General features: G+C 45.5%; 1 protein-coding gene across 1 annotated transcript in view; it reads right to left on the bottom strand.

The window, feature by feature from the left end:
• The window catches only part of LOC124551014 (gamma-interferon-inducible lysosomal thiol reductase-like), a 43,394-nt gene that overhangs the window by 15,583 nt on the left and 9,841 nt on the right, over positions 1-17,970 (bottom strand). Inside the window, exon 3 of the mRNA XM_047125859.1 lies at positions 7,549-7,719. Coding sequence (XP_046981815.1) covers positions 7,549-7,719 — 171 coding nt within the window. The remainder of the gene's footprint in view (positions 1-7,548; positions 7,720-17,970) is intronic.

Below are 17,970 nucleotides of genomic sequence, written 5' to 3' on the forward strand. Positions count from 1 at the left end.
CAACATCTCCACATCCTTTACATTGTTCGCAGGCTTGATCCCCCCCCCTACCCTCTGGTTTCCTCCTTCCTCTCCACCCCCCACCCGTTGCCGCACCTCTATCGCTGTATCTCTCCCTCTCTCCACCTCCACACCCTCCATCTCCTTCATCAGGGCAATTTCCAACGCCTCCCCCTCCCGGATGCCGAACTTCGCCATGACATCTACCCTTCCTTCCAACTATAACCTGGCCTTGTTCCCCCCCCTCGCCAGGGCCCCCTTTTCCTCTTTCCTCTTTCTCCCAGAGCGGATTTTCCTCCGTCCCCCCCTCCCCTGAGACCCTGCACCCCATACTTGCCTCTCTCCTTCCCACATCCCTCCCTACCTGGCCCTCTTCTGCGCGCCCCTCACTCCCCCATCTCTTCCCCTCCCTCCCTTCTTCAGGTCTCCCTCATCTCCTAGCGCCTGGCAGATCCTCTGCATTGATCATCATCAGTGTGCCACATCAGTGTTGTGTTTAGTGCTGTTTCTCATGTGCGTCTAGAGGTGCGATTTTAATTGTGAACTGCCTTGAGGTTCGCTGTCAGTGTTATGTTATGTGCTATGCCATCCGTCGCTACCTTTATGCTCCTGTCGTACTGTGCCTTGTGTTCTTTTAACCGTCGCAGTGTGTGGCTTTTTGTGTGTGCTACTTTTAAACAGTTTTTTATCTCCATTTTACAGTCACCCCGTTTTTTGTGTATTGCCTTCCATGATGTTCCCCCTTTTTTATATCTATGTTCACCTTATTCTCTCCTTTGCTGTTTTTAAATGTCTTCTATTGTTTTGTTCTACGTCTTTCGGCTGAAGAGCAGCGCCTATGCTGCTGCCAGCCCGCCCCAGTGGGGAATTGAAATACAATAAAGAAAAAAAAAAATGTCATGTCTTTCCCTCCACCTTAACTCCTGGCGCTCTGCTGTCTTTGTTTCCCTTTATCTCCAGAACGCCTATGACTGTGTCTGGCATCCCGGGCTCCTCTTCAAACTCCAGACCTATGCTCTCCCCATCGACTTTGTCCGTCTCGTTGCTTCCTTCCACTCCCATCGTCCCTCCTATGTGACTATGCACAATTCCCGTACTTTCTTTCCCTCTGCTGGCGTGCCCCAAGGTTCTGTCCTTTCCCCTCTCCTCTATCTCCTGTACACTGCTGATATGCCCAAACCTCTCCCTCCTGTTCATCTTCTCCAGTTTGCTGATGACACCGCCTTCCTAGCCTTTTATCCTACCCTTCAACGGTCCCAATGTACCCTCCAAACCCACCTTGACCAATTCACCTCTTGGTGCAACCGGTGGTTCCTCCGTGTTAATCCCTCCAAGACCCAGGCGATCATCATAGGTCGCACCACCCGCTCCTTCCATGATTTCTACCTCACCATTTATGGCCGTGCTATCTACCTCACACCTACCCTCAAATACCTTGGCCTCACACTCGACCGCCACCTCACCTGGACTCCCCATCTCCTTACCATCCAAAACAAAGCTCACAACCGCCTCCGCCTCCAGAAACTCCTGTCCAGCCGGATGTGGGGTCTGCATCCTTCAACCATCCTTCACACCTACAAATCCTTGAACCGCCCCATCCTCTGATATGCCAGCGTAGCTTGGATTTCCGCCCCTCCACGGTTCTATAAAGCCCTCCAAATACTCGAACGCCATGCGCTCCACCTTGCCTTCCACATCCGCCTTCTGTCCCCCACGCGCATCCTCTACGATCTCATCCCCTTCCCCCACCTTCTCCTTTTCCTTGAACATATCTGCACACTATATATTGTCCACCCCAACCAGTTGCCGCACCTTTCCCATTGTGTCCCACCCTCTCTCCATCTCCACACCCTTCATCTCCTTTCCCAACGCAACTTCCACCATCTACCCCTCCTGGATGATGAGCTTCGCCCTGACATCTACCGTTCCTACCAACTCTAACCCCATCTTCCTGCCTTCTCCTCAGGGCTCCCTCTCCTCCCCCTCCCTCCTCACGAGCGGCTTCCCCCTCCTACTTCTCCTCCATCTCTTCTGCCTCCTTTCAGTGTCTCTGCACTCTCTCCTGCCCTGTCTTCCCTCTTCATCTCCTGCCCCACGTGTCTCCTGCCTCTTCATGTACCCACTGATGCCCCTCCTCTCTTCACCCCGCCGCTTCCCCTGCTGCCCCATGCTCTCCCCTCCTTTTCCATCCTCTCTGCCCTTTCCCTCGGCAGGACCCGTCTGGCAGTTTTTTTCTTCATCGTGTGTGCTCCAAATGGGTTTTAAGTGTGTTATTCCGGAGTGTTTTTACTACTGTGGCCGACTTTTAACGTGTGCATGTCCATTAAGTGTCTTCTCTGAGTTCTGAAGAATCGCCAACTGTGTTTTTTAACTTTCTGGTGACCTTTTTTTTTAACTGTCCTCCACGAACATCTCCGTGTTAGTCTATTTTTTACGTCCATTTTCTCCCATTATTCTAAATTCCCCTTTATCGCCTTATGTATATAACATTTTATTCTTATTTTAAGTTGTCATGTTACTGGGCTGAAGAGAGGCAGATTGTGCCGCTGACAGCCCTCCCCCGCCCATATGGGGCAGGGTAATGAAATCACAATAAAGAAGGAAAAAAAAAACGACGACATTTTGACAGAATGTAAGTAATGTATATCTCTCTCTAATTTTTGTCATTGAGCTACTTTCTTAATGAAATGTTTGCTTAATTATGTATATACACCCTGTGCTTCACTTTTGTATTTTTGAGTTTAGGTGACTTTGCAGTGTTACTTGAAAATGGCCATAAGGCCGAAATTGTAATAGTGACAATAAATATTTTATGCAGTCAACGGCGACTATGATGTCTTTTAAGAAATATTATGTGACTGTGAATCCCAACCATGAGAAGTTAATCAAATTCTGAACAGTTTGTAAGAAATAAGGAGTGAGTTGTGACAGGTTGGATGTTTGTTGCGGTAATTGGTGTTTTGAGATAACGAGTTTTAAAGTATCACTTTATTACCATTGTTTGACAACTTCTGCACATATATTGTCCTTAAAACGTCCTTTGGCAAATGGTACGGAGTTTTTAAGATAACGTTACACATTATGTGGTCAGCCCTTCAGACCTATAGCAAATTACACTACACATAAATTTAAAACCAAGTAAACTGGTTCCAGATTGCGTGAAATTAGTCAATGCGGTGTTGCCTTTTTTTACAAAATTTTCATGTTATTATTCTGTGTTATGACCAACTATAAACTGGCAACATCTGTAGGCATTGATAACTCTCATATAACAAGGAACTATTTGTCTTCTTTGGCGCCAGTGTAATCGCAAAATGTTCTTTTTTATACAAAGGTACTCTGAGATCCTTAAAATGCCTTTGAAATTTCGGATATGGAACTTTGTGAGGCGTTACATACCCAGCTACTAGATTTTAAAAAAAGTGTCTTTTTCCGGTCAGTGTTATTTCCACATAACGACGGAAGATCTGTTTTCAGAAGATTCATATCTATTGCATTCAATGCTGTTGTTCACTCCTGTCTGATACGAACAGCATTCGAATCGACACAAGCATGTACAGAATGAGGTGAATTATTGTAAAACACAAAACTACAGAAGCGGATTTTTTAGACATTGTAGAACGTTTTCGCTCGCACCGAGAATTTTGCTTGTACGATAAGAGGTCCCTTCTTGATATCCATCTCAGATATAAACAATATGATAAAGGGTGATCTTGTGAACACTTATTTTGAAAACTGACAGTTTTATGTATTAATTGTTGCTAATAGTTACCCTCATGAGTTAGTGTTTTATTTCTCGGCCACTAAGAGCGACGTATTGAAATGATGCTTACAAGCTCTCCTAGCGCCAACAAAGTGCATTTTGTAAATAAGTTCACGTTATATCTTTCGTTAAGTAACACCTAATTCAGTTAAGACAGGTCCCAACACGACAAAATATGCAATACTTCCTATAACGTACTTTACGTAGCCATATTAGTTTTATAATTAATTTTAGCCCATGAGGCGTGAAATGTCGCTGTTACGTGTTATAGTAATTTTGAACATCTAGCACATTACAGACATGAGAAAAAGTAAGAATTGCAATTTTACATAGTTTTACTCATAACAATTTCATGTTACTACTTAGTTATTATACAATATAAGTATTACAAAAAACGTCGTCAAAACTGTAAACTTCAGGCGCAGCTCATAGAGGGCGCCATACGCAAATCCGATGTGCACTGTGAAACCAACATATAATTTTACGACAGTAATGGTTGAACTGTGTAAGCATTCAGTTGAGCTCGAACAACTGCTACAATTCCGCACTGGTGTGTAATGTGAACTTAATTCTACGAGTGATTGCTGCTCTATCTAACCCAGTATTATTTTAATGTTCGCAGTTAACAAGAAAAAATTACTGGTTCACCAACGGTTGCGATTTTACTCCATTTTGAGAAAATGGGCGTATACAGTTGTGGTTACACAACGAAAAGAAGTCTTTGTACCATCAACAGTGTGACATGCCCTCACTTGATAAGACACTACACACGGTTTTGGAATTTAATATCGGACATTGGCGCGCAAACTCTGATGACCAGAAAATTTACGCGACAACCTGTCCTCCGCTTTACTGCCCCCAGATACTGGCAGTTAAAATTTCATCCACCTCTAGGATTTGAATCGGCTTACTTCCGAGCGGAGTGCCGCCCAACTGCTGTGCTTTAGCGAGTTATTTTTTCCGCGATTCTTTTATTGCACTAAAATACAATGAACTACGATGTTATACAACTATTGATACAAACTTTTCACTATCGAACCATCCTTCAAATGATTACATTAATCAAGAAATTGAGTTTTCAAAAAAGTAAGTGAACAAACTATAAGGCAAAATCAGCGAACACATTTCTTGAAACACTAACACTGACGATATCTAAAGATAAATTTGTAGGAGCTCTACCTCGGCCATTTGAAATAAAAGTTGCTATTACACAAGGGGACGGTTCGTCCCGTTTACTGTTTCACTGCGTTCTAGGAAAAATACACTACGGGCGATTAATATTGCTACACCATTAAGACGACGTGCTACAGACGCCAAATTTAACCGACAGGAAGGAAATGCTGTGATTTGCAAATGATCAACTTTTCAGAGCATTCACACAAGGTTGGCGCCGGTGGCGACACCTACATCGTGCTGACATGAGGAAAGTGTCCAACCGATTTCTCATACACAAACAGCAGTTGACCGGCGTTGCCTGGTGAAACGTTGTCGTGATGCCTCGTGTAAGGAGGAGAAACGCGTACCATCACGTTTCCAACTTTGATAAAGGTCAGATTGTAGCCTATCGCGATTGCGGTTTATCGTATCGCGACATTGCTGCTCGCGTTGGTTGAGATCCAATGACTGTTAGCAGAATATGGAATTGGTGGCTACAGGAGGGTAATACGGAACACCGTCCTGGATCCCAACGGGGTCGTATCACTAGCAGTCGAGATGACAGGCATCTTATCCGCATGGCTGTAACGGATCGTGCAGCCACGTCTCGATCCTTGAGTCAACAGATACGGACTTTTGCAAGACAACAACCATCTGCACGAACAGTTCGACGACGTTTGCAGCAGCGTGAACCATTACCTCGGAGACCATGGCTGCGGCTACCATTGACGCTGCATCACAAACAGGAGCGCCTGCGATGGTGTACTCAACGACGAACCTGGGTGCACGAATGGCAAAACGTCATTTTTTCGGATGAATCTAGGTTCTGTTTACAGTATCATGATGGTCGCATCCGCGTTTGGCGACATCGCGGTGAACGCACATTGGAAGCGTGTATTTGTCATCGCCATACTGGCGTATCAGCCGGCGTGATGGTATGGGGTGCCATTGGTTACACGTCTCGCTCACCTCTTGTTCGCATTGACGGCACTTTGAATAGTAGACGTTACATTTCAGATGTGTTACGACCCGTGGCTCTACCCTTCATTCGATCCCTGCGAAACGCTACATTCCAGCAGGATAATGTACGACCGCATGTTGCAGGTCCTGTACGCGCCTTTCTGGATACAGAAAATGTTCGACTGCTGCCCTAGCCAGTACATTCTCCAGATCTCTCACCAACTGAAAACGTCTGGTCAATGGTGGCCGAGCAACTGGCTCGTCACAATACGCCAGTCACTACTCTTGATGAACTGCGGTATCGTGTTGAAGCTACATGGGCAGCTGTACCTGTGCACGCCATCCAATCTCTGTTTGACTCAATGTCCAGGCGTATCAAGGCCGTTATTACGGCCAGAGGTGGTTGATCTGGGTACTGATTTCTCAGATTCTATGAACCCAAATTGCATGAAAATATGATCACATGTCAGTTCTAGTATAGCATATTTGTCCAACGAATACCCGTTTATCATCTGCATTTCTTCTTGGTGTAGCCATTTTAATGGCCAGTAGTGTAGTAAGGATCTGGAATTTGGAGCTAGAAAGATCACAAAATTGAATCAATAATTCCACGACGGAAGACAAATGGAATTAAGGTAAACTGCCTGGCTTTTGGAGCCGATTTTGGAACACAAGAGACGCAGTTATTCAAATAAATCTTCTGGAAGGAATAGTGGAAAATGTGGTCTCAAAATTTTGGCTGAAAAAAAACCAAATTCATGACAAATATAAAAAAATGCACCAAAATTCATAGAAAAACAGGTAGGTAAAATAGAGCGAGTAATTAAATTTAAATATCTTGGAGAAGCTATACAACAGAAGGGACTAGAAAATTTTGAAATATATGTAAGAGGTAACGATAAGGAGGGAGCATATGATCTGACAAAGAAAACTTACAACAAGAAATAGATATCTAGAAAAACAAAACTAAAATACATTACCACAACAATACTACCAGAATATTATATGGATCTGAATGCCTAACAATGAACTGTAAGCTGGATAGGACAGAGGTCCGTGGAAGATGCATTTTTGAAAAAAATGATGGACGCAATACAAACTACAGAAACCTGGAAAATGATAAGTAGTGAGGAGATCGACAAAAATACAAAGGAAATATCAGAAACAATGGTTACAAGAAGATTAATCTTTTTTGGACACCTCTACCGAGTAAATGAGAAGTGGCTCGCGAAATAAATGTTTCTGTATTTCTGGAAGAAGAAATCACAACAGCATGAATTATAGAAATAAGGAAAGGAGTAGAAAAAAATTAGAATAAAAAATCGGAAATAGCAGAACGAAATCTTTTTAACAATAAAATACTACAGTCAGAAGGCTTTCAGTGGAGATAAAATAAGAAATTCGGAAGAACATGGCAAGAAGAAAGGAGAAGGCAACATAGGGAGAAGGTGAAGGACTACTGCAATAACAGAATACAAGGAAAGGAGAGGGTCTGAATTTATTACGTGTCCACAGCTGGTTAATAAGAAGATAAAAAACTATAAAAATAAGAAGCAATATCTGCAAGGCTACAAAGGCGGGGAGCGCTTGGTTAAGTCGTTCTCACCGCCCGAGCTCAGCTAATCTGAGTCGACTGAACGATAATCGATGCGAATTCACGGCTGGCTTACCTCAGTCAGAATTGCTTCTGGGTCTGTCTGGTTGCGGATCGTGCACCCCGCCAGCCTTAGCAGCGAGGTCTGATCTTGGACGAGGGCTACGGCACACGAGTGGATTTTGAGTCCTTCACACTCCGTTTCACCGTGGTCGCATATGAAAGTCAGAGGATTCGTGCTATTAACCTGTGAAAGTGAAAGAAATTGACACACACATTCTGTAATAAACACAAGCAAGTAAAAACTGCATAAGTTAGTAACTAAGCTAAGAGAATCTTCCGTCAGTTCTTGGTGCTTTTCATTAATTAGTAACAAGTCATCGAATCTGTGTCTGAGTTTCTGTACACTGCTAAAAAAACAAAAAAGAAAAAAATTCACACACCTGGAAAGACGACGTCGATTTCCATCCATGACGGCATATGAGACCTGGGATACACTCATGCTTATAAATTGAAGATAATGCTGGTACATGATGAAACAACGCTCTGGTGGGCGCTTTGCGGGTTTAAATCACCTCCGGATAAGACCATGCGGTGCATTTGACCTGCGGTCGTCGCGCGATGGCGCTGGCAGCAGTCCACATACGCAGAGGTGTGTTGGTGCATGTCAGAGTACGGTGCAGCGAATAAGTGTGCAGACGTGCTAATGGTGACTGTGTGCTGAAAATGGCTCAAAGAGCACATATTGATGACGTTAGGAGGGGTCAAACACAGCAGGTCGTAGCACAGGCCGTCCGTGTGCCACAAAGTGTGATGTCAACATTATGGCAACGATTCCAGCAGGCAGGAAACATGTCCAGGCGCTACAGTACGGGACGGCCACAGTGTACAAGAAGACCAATATCTCACCATCAGTGCTCGCAGACGGCCACGGAGAACTGCAGGTAGCCTTGCTCGGGACCTTAGCGCAGCCACTGGAACAGTTGTCTCCAGACACACAGTCTACAGAAGACTGAACAGACATAATTTATTCGCCCAGAGACCTACAAGGTGCATTCCACTGACCCCTGGTGTCAGGAAAACAGTACAAGGTCATTGGAACAGTGGTCCTAGGTTATGTTCATGGACGAGTTCAGGTATAGTCTGAACAGTACACCCCTGCATGTCTTTGACAGGGGAGCTGTGACAGGTCAGGTGAATCGGGACGTCATTTTGCACCAGTATGTCCGCCTTTTCAGGAGTGCAGTGGGTCCCACCTTCCTCCTGATGATGATAACGCACGGCCTCACTGAGCTGCCATCGTGGAGGAATACCTTGAAACAGGAGGTATCACGCGAATGGAGTGGACTGCCTGTTCTCCAGACCTAAACCCCATCGAGCACGTCTGGGATGCTCTCGGTCGACGTATCGCTGCACGTCTTCAAACCCCTACGACGCTTCCGGAGCTCCGACAGGCACTGGTGCAAGAATGAGATGCTACACCCCAGCAGCTGCTCGACCACCCGATCCAGAGTACGCCAACCCGTTGTGCGGCCTGTGTAGTGTGCATGGTGGTCATATCCCATACTGATGTCGGGGTACACGCTTAGGAAACAGTGGCGTTTTGTAGCACATGTGTTTCTGGACAGTTTTCTCAACTTATCACCAATAGCGTGGACTTACAGATCTGTGTCGTGTGTATTCTCTATGTGCCTATGCTATCAGCGCTAGTTTTGCGTAGTGCCACGTTGTGTGGCATCACATTCTTCAGTTATCCTTAATTTATGAGCGTGAGTGTAGATGTACTGACACTGAATGTTATCCCACAGCAAGTGGCGCAGCTACGAGAGCGCCGTCTGTGTCTACACTTTAATCGGGAATGCTCCCACCCAGAAGGCTCAGTATGGTGCAAAAGTGTGAAGCAGGCAGGCAACCATGCCACGGACAGGCTCTCGTGCCACCTACAGCCAAATGAGCGTGAGTGACAGGGATCAGACTGTGGCGGGATGGTTCTTTTGGAGAATTACCACACACGTTGGACGTGCTGCGTCAGTTGTGTAACGATGCTGAGATCAGCAGTCACGTGAACGTTCTCATGAACCGTAGGTGACATTCTGGACGTTGACGCAGCGCAGACGCCCACCAGGATCGTGGTATTGCAAGGGCAGCAGAGGCGAATGGTACAGCTACCAAGTGGCTCATGAGAAAGCTTGTGAGCCCAGACGTGTCAACAAGAACTGTTGCGAACTGTTTATTAGCAGTGGGGACAGGTACACGATTCGTGTGGTGTCGTCAGAAGATCGCTCGGGAGAGGAAATTGTGCGCCGTGGTCTTGAGCAATGAAGGTTCCATGGGACTGGAAGAAGGCCCAGTCATAGCAATCTACAAGAAAGGGTAGAAAATCGGATGCACATAGTTACTGGCCCATTTCACTGACATCGATTTGTTGTGTTCTGACATAGTGACCTTTATAAACTCTGAGAAGCTGATCTGCAGAAACCAGTACGGTTTTAGGAAAAAGCGGTCATGCGAGACACAGCTGAACCTCTTTGTGCATGATATACAACAGGCTCTAGATACCAACTCCCAGGTTGATGCCATATTTCTCGACTTTCGAAAGGCGTTCGACTCAGTTCCGCACTGTCGCTTGCTCCAAAACGTGGGCGTTCACGGTCTATCCGATGAGATTGGATAGAACGTTTTCTAACAGACAGGGAGCAGTATATCGTCCTGATCGGGGAGACTTCAACAGAAACAAGGGTAACCTCAGGTGTGCCCCAGGGCAGCGTAATAGGTTCGCTGCTTTTTGCAACGTATATAAACGATCTGGTTGATGGAATTGACTGTTTGCCAATGATGCTGTAGTCTACAGGAAAGTAGTATCAAACGAAAGTTGTGAACATATCAATGAGGATTTGCAGAAAATAAATGCGTGGTGTAATGACTGGCAGTTATCTCTCAATATTAGTAAGTGTAACCTACTGCGTATAACAAGGCGAAAATCCCCATTAATGTACGGGTACAAAATAAATGCTCAGTCTTTGGAAGCGGTAACATCCGTCAAGTATCTGGGTGTGACTATTCGAAATGATCTCAAATGGAATGATCAGATTACACAAGTAACGGGTAAGGCGAACTCTAGATTGCGTTGTCTTGATAAAATCTTGAAGCGACGAAGTCCTTCAACAAGGACAATACGTTAGTTCGTCCAGTCTTAGAGTATTATTTGTCTGTATGGGACCCGTACCAGTAGGATCTGATTCTAGAGATTGAGAAGGTCCAAAGAAGAGCGGCAAGATTCGTGACTGGTACATTTATCCATCGCGAGAACGTTACAAATCTCATAGAAAGTTTGAAGTAGGACACACTTGCAGATAGAAGGCGCGCTAAACGGAAGGGGCTGCCCACTAAATTCCGAAACTCGATCTTCACCGAGTATGTAGAGCGTATATTATTACCACTAACTTTCAAATCGAACAGTGATCACCATTCAAAGATAAGGAAAACTAAAGTTCGTACTGAGGCGTTCAGACAGTCGTTTTTCCCTCGCGCGATCCCCGAGTGGAACAGAGGTTGCGGAATATGACTTTGGCGCGAATTGTGCCCTCTGCCACATACCGCTTGGTGGCTAGCGGAGTATATACGTAGATGTAGAGGTTCTACCTGCACGCAAGTGATGGTCGCTTGCGCGTACGACGTAGACCTGGTCAGTGCTGTCTCTTAGAGTGCATTCGTCCAAGATATACCGACCCAAACCCAGGCCTTGTGGTGTGGCGTGCACTAAGCTACAACTGTCGCTCACGTGTGGTGTTTTTGGAGGAGACGTTAATCAGCGCTCGGTACTTGCAGTGTGTTGTTATACCTACTCTTCTGCCTTCTTTGAAAAAGAAAGGTAATGTATTGCTCCAACAAGATATGCCCGCCCACACGCTGCCCGTGTTGTGCAAGACGCGCCGCAGCTTCCCTGGCCACTACGATCTGCGGACTTGTCTCCAAACGAGCACGTGTGGGCTACGATGGGACGAGGAGTGACTGGTGCGGCTCATCAACCAACAACACGCTGAGCAGTCGTGGCATAACGTTTCCCTTTGTACGATCGACTGGATGCCAGATTCAGCGCCTGCATTGCCGCCTGTGTAGACTGCACCACGTACCAATATGGGTGTTCCAGCATGGCTCGATACCTCACACCTCAGAACCGTCTGTGCTATTGATGTGTAAATGTAATCATTTCGTGCACTCCATATACAGTGTTGCAACAATAAATTTTGAGTGAATTGGAAATCCCTGAAAGGGTGTACTAATTTTTTTCCGCTAGTGTACGTATCGGTCTGTGCGTGAAGATGCGACTTTTCAGGGTCTCATATCTTGGCTCCTATTCATAACAGAGATAAGCGGTCATATGTTTTTGAGAACCCTTAGCCTAACGACCTATTGTATATATATCGGAAGAACGGGCGTACTGTAGGTGTTCTGCATTACGGGGTCAAAATTTAAACATTACATACGTTCTCCAGTCGAGCCAAATTGGGCAGATCGATTGATTCTTCAGCGTTAGGAGCGGTCTAAGACCGACCTTAGGCGCTATTTGTTCATCAGCGGTCCGTGAGAAAACCACTAAAAGAACCATGATTTTCGAGTACGAAAAGTACCAATGGCAACTTTTATGATTTATATTCATAGCAGATCGTCGAAATTTGTACCATAAATCCTTAAGACAATGTTCTGAGAACCTTGAAACTTTTTTCGAAATCATTATCCGTTACCGAGATCCGGATGTTCTATATTACAGACTTTACGCACATAAAAAATGTTCCTGATCTTCGGTCTTAGGCATAAATGTAATTTTAACTGACGTAGTGAATACATGGCGAGGATTATAGGCTTATCAAAATAGTTCGGACGTCACCAAACTAAGTTTTTAGTTGGCATCTCCTCACGAATAAAACCTTGTGACTTGCTGTCTCATTGGTGGACACTTCATGCCTGCACAAATATGCCCAGCGTGGTGGTGGAAAAAATGTGCTGAAAAACGTCTTAACATACCTAAACTGAACTTAAAATCAATGCCAGAAATTTTATAAAATTGGCATGACTGGAAAGCGAATTTTCGATGAACTGCGATCGGTGAGCAAAGTATCCAGAAGAAATGCAAAGCAAACTATTTTGTCTTAATCTCTTACGATGCGAACTTATTTGTCATCTGTTTGTATTAAAGTATACAGTATTTCCAAGCACATAAACAAACAGTCAAAACTTTGGTGACGTACATAATTCGTTTTATATAAGCAGCACACACTACTATAGCAAGGAAAAGAAGGGGAGTAGCAGAAAAATACTCCTGTCAGAGCACAAATATGGTGGATATGTTCCTCTCGGAAAGACTGACAGGGAAGTCAGTACCCATTCCGTCTTCCTCCCAAAACTTTTTGTGCTGGAACACAGTAGCAAAGAGACGGTGTCGGCGGCAGAGAGAGGAGGCAGTGGCAGTGTGAAAAGAAGGGAAAGGAGGCGGTGGTGGTGGAGGAGAAAAAGACGTCAGTAAAAGAGAACGAGAAATAGATGGAGCACTGGGACCGAAAGAGACAACAGACAGTGGAACTTAAAAATACAGATTGGTGGAGATCATACATAGTCTTGGGGGTCTGGACACTCCCAGACCGTCAAATTGGGGAGTAAAATAGGGGAGGGCGCATTTTGGACCGAAAATTTAAAGATGCGTGTGCAGGAGCTGGACTACTCAGAATTATTAAGCTACCAACTTATGGTGGAGACAATAGTAGTGGGAAAGAAAGACAGAAAGAGACATTGTAAGAGAGAGAGAGAGAAAGAGAGATAGGAGCGATAGTGGGATATACTGTAAATCAATGGGAGGTAAAGGAAACAGTGGGAAAGGGACATATGTGGATAGTAGCAGTTAGAGGGAGATGCTTTGTACGAGCCCTTAACTACAAAGAGAGACTGGGTTAAATGATTTACAATGTTCTTGTTGAAAGAGTGAGAATGCATTCATCTGTCAAAAATTTTGGGCAGGAAGATGGGATGAGGATTGAGACAGCTGATTTCCCACTTTCCTGTCTTTAAAAGAGGAACAGCGTTTGTCCACTCATGTGGTAATGAATTACATGCAGTAAACGAAGTCGGCGTGTGAAACGCAGACATACCTCAGGCGTATTAGGCGCGTGGAAAGGCCTCAGCTTCTCTCCACTCGCGACACTTAACAAAGAAAGAGAGTTTAAGAAAATAAACACCTTGTTCCCAAACGCGGATTCTTACTGCATACATAGTCACGATCTCAGTTATGTAGTTACAGGCCTACGGCTTGAATAATTAAAAAGTTAATAAGATTAATTGGTAAATTTATGCACGGAAAACAGTTTTCGCCTGTCGTAACTGTTATAGCATAGCACTCCATCTTCAGGCCACAAGTGGCCCATCGGGACCATCTGACCGCCGTGTCATCCTCAGGTGAGGATGCGGATAGGAGAGGCGTGTGGTCAGCACACCGCTCTCCCGGTAGTTATGATTGTTTTCTCCAACTGGAGCTGCTGCTATTCGGTCGAGTAGCTCCTCAATTGGCATCATGAGGCTGAGTGCATCCCAAAAATGGCAACAGCGTATGGCGGCCGGGATGGTAGAATTTTGGAACACGTATTATGTTCGAGTATAATGACTATTCTGGAGACTAGAAATCTACTCTGTAGGAATCAGCATGGGTTTCGAAAAAGACGGTCGAGTGAAACCCAGCTCGCGCTATTCGTCCACGAGACTCAGAGGGCCATGGACACGGGTTCACAGGCAGATGCCGTGTTTCTTGACTTCCGCAAGGCGTTCGATACAGTTCCCCACAGTCGTTTAATGAACAAAGTAAGAGCATATGGACTATCAGACCAATTGTGTGATTGAATTGAGGAGTTCCCAGATAACAGAACGTAGCATGTCATTCTCAATGGGGAGAAGACTTCCGAAGTAAGAGTGATTTCAGGTGTGCCGCAGGGGAGTGTCATAGGACCGTTGCTATTCACAATATACATAAATGACCTGGTGGATTACATCGGAAGTTCACTGAGGCTTTTTGCAGATGATGCTGTGGTGTATCGAGAGGTTGTAACAATGGAAAATTGCACTGAAATGCAGGAGGATCTGCAGCGAATTGACGCATGGTGCAGGGAATGGCAATTGAATCTCAATGTAGACAAGTGTAATGTGCTGCGAATACATAGAAAGATAGATCCCTTATCATTTAGCTACAAAATAGCAGGTCAGCAACTGGAAGCAGTTAATTCCGAAAATTATCTGGGAGTACGCATTAGGAGTGATTTAAAATGGAATGATCGTATAAAGTTGATCGTCGGTAAAGCAGATGCCAGACTGAGATTCATTGGAAGAATGCTAAGGAAATGCAATACGAAAACAAAGGAAGTAGGTTACAGCACGCTTGTTCGCCCACTGCTTGAATACTGCTCAGCAGTGTGGGATCCGTACCAGATAGGGTTGATAGAAGAGATAGAAAAGATCCAACGGAGAGCAGCACGCTTCGTTACAGGTTCATTTAGTAATCGCGAAAGCGTTACGGAGATGATAGATAAACTCCAGTGGAAGACTGCAGGAGAGACGCTCGGTAGTTCGGTACGGGCTTTTGTTAAAGCTTCGAGAACACACCTTCACCGAAGAGTAAAGCAATATATTGCTCCCTCCTACGTATATCTCGCGAAGAGACCATGAGGATAAAATCAGAGAGATTAGAGCCCACACAGAAGCATACCGACAATCCTTCTTTCCACGAACAATACGAGACTGGAATAGAAGGGAGATCAGATAGGGTACCCTCCGCCACACACCGTCAGCTGGCTTGCGGAGTATGGATCTAGATGTAGATGTAGATGGTCACCCATCCAAGTGCTGGCCACGCCCGGCAGCGCTTAACTTCGGTGACCTCACGTGAACCGGTGTATCCACTGCGGGAAGGCCGTTACGTAACTGTTATAAGTTTCCTATATGTCATTTGGTTAACACCAGACACCAGGTCGCAAACAAGTGATTTGATGTCTGTGCCGATATCAATATGCACGGATATCTTTGGTGAAGTTGACTTTAAAGACAGAAGAAACCTCCACGGATCGTGAAGTTTTATCTACCACTGTCCACGACGATACATTGGCGGAAAAAAATTAGAACTCAAAAAATAGAGTAACGAAATTTCGGGAACACATTTGTATAGGTAACAATTTAAGTGATTAACATTGCTAGATCACAGGTAATATAAGCGCGAGATAAGCCATTGCAACTGTGAAAGCAGGTGTTTGAACAACAGGTGTAACTGCAAGAATGTTCAACGCAAGCAAGCAAACATGCATGCATTGTGTTGTATACGTGCGGTTGTCAGTTTGTAGGATGGAGTTCCACGCCAGTTTTACACTTGGTCGTTCCATATAGGAATGCTTAATGCTATTTGTGGGTAACACTGGAGTTGCTGCCCCATCGTGTCTCATCTGTGCTCGACTGGAGACAGATCTGGTGTTCGAGCAGGTCAAGGCACGTGTCGACATTTCGTACAGCATGTTCGTTTACAAGAGCGGTATGTGGGCGAGCGTTGTCCTGTTGGAAAACGCTCTCTGGAATGCTGTTCATTAATGACAGCATGACAGGCCGAATCACCAGGCTGCGTACAAATTTGCAGTCAGGGTGCGTGGGATGACCCCGAGAGTGCTCCTGCTGTCATTTGAAATCGAACCCCAGACCGTAACTCCAGGTGTATGTAAAGTGCGTCTAGCTCGCAGACAGTCTGGTTGAAAGTCCTCCATTGGCCTCCTCCTAACGAACGAATGGCCATCGCTGGCACCGAGAGAGAGAACCAGCTTTCATCGAAAAACGCAACAGACCTCCACCCTGCCCTCGAATGAGTACTCACTTGGCACCACTGAAGTCGCAAATGGTGGTGGTTCGGGGTCATTGGAAAGCACGCTACAGGCCGTGCGGGTCGGAGATGTCCTTCAAGTAACCGATCTGTAACAGTTGTGCCATTGTTGTGCCAACTGTTGCTCAGATTTCTGCTGCAGATGCAATGCGCCATAGCCATACTCCAAACACGATGGTCTTCCCTCTCGGTAGTGCCAAGTGGCTGTCCAGAGCATGGTCATACATTCTCGTGACCAGCGCTGCCAGTAATTATGTACAGTGGCTGAAATATCGCAGAAGGAACGTCCAGCTTCTCGAATCGTCAGAGACGAGGGTATGGTCAGGAGTCCTCCATGGAAGAGTAGGTGAACCACTCTTATTCTCCACACACAAAAACGTCCCGACGAACAGGGCGAGCAGCAATTAACAGCTGTTTGCTGATGTACAGGAAGATGGCGAGTATGGGTGGTGGGTGCGAATAATCTCTAACTCTGTATGAACATGCCTCTCAAGGCACAGCGGCACCGACCGACCGCCGTGTCATCCTCAGCCGTTAGGCGTTACTGGACGCAGATGTGGAGCGGCATTTGGTCAGCACACCGCTCTCCTGGCCGTTGTGAGCTTTTGTGACGAGAGCCGCTACTTCTCAGTCAAGCAGCTATTAAACTGGCTGTCGTGTACATAGTTCCGTGTAGTCAGCGCGTACACAACTTTCCCACTAGAGCGCGCCCCGCTAAGCACAACAGTGCAGGCGCAGCGCTCGTCCGTCTCTGCACTACGAGATGGCGCTGCCTTAGAGATGGACCAAATTTTGCTTCCACCGATCCGTGTATTAATATGTAACGCAGCCAATGAGATTACTGCTAACGTAGCACCTTTTCTCCTCGCGGATCACACTCACGCATTGATACATGAACGCGCGAGGTATTATAACGAGTGTACAGACCTACGATTAGTCAGTCTGTACCAGTCTGCATTTGTCTGCACCAGTCTGTACCAGTCTATAGTCAAGTTTCAGTCTGTGCCTAATAAGATTACCCATATTCCTGTACACAGCTATGAAGATAAATGAATAGACACTTTTGTCAAGTATCAGAGATATGTGAGAATAAGATTAACGTACCAAGACCAAAGGAACTTCAGATTGTCAATTGTAAACAGCATCCAGAATCAAGTTACGTAATGTCTATGCTTTTTATTATTTTAACAAATGTGTGTGAAAATTAATCAAGTTCTGTTTAAAGTTGGTCACCGTCAATCTGCTACTCTAAGCGTGCAAGTGGCATTTCTATCTTCTGACCTAACGGCAGAAGATAAACGCGCCACGATAAGACCCGAGACATATTGCTGACACTCGCCTACTTCGTTAGAGCGACAAGTCAAATAATCTGATGGTGTGTGTACCGAAGGTCTTACAGTACGCACACCACACTGGCCTCACAGGCTGATTGCACACTGTTTGGCAACAGTGTTCGGCAGACCCCAAATGGTCACCCACCCGAGCGGTAGCCAAGTCCGACAGCGCTAAGCTTCGGTGATCCGGTGGGAACCGATGTTACCACTGTGGCAACGCCATTCGATGCTAAGTGGTTAGACACAGGGAGTGCTTCTTCGTACAGCC

Source organism: Schistocerca americana, chromosome 9, assembly GCF_021461395.2.
Source record: "Schistocerca americana isolate TAMUIC-IGC-003095 chromosome 9, iqSchAmer2.1, whole genome shotgun sequence".
Taxonomy (NCBI): domain Eukaryota; kingdom Metazoa; phylum Arthropoda; class Insecta; order Orthoptera; family Acrididae; genus Schistocerca; species Schistocerca americana.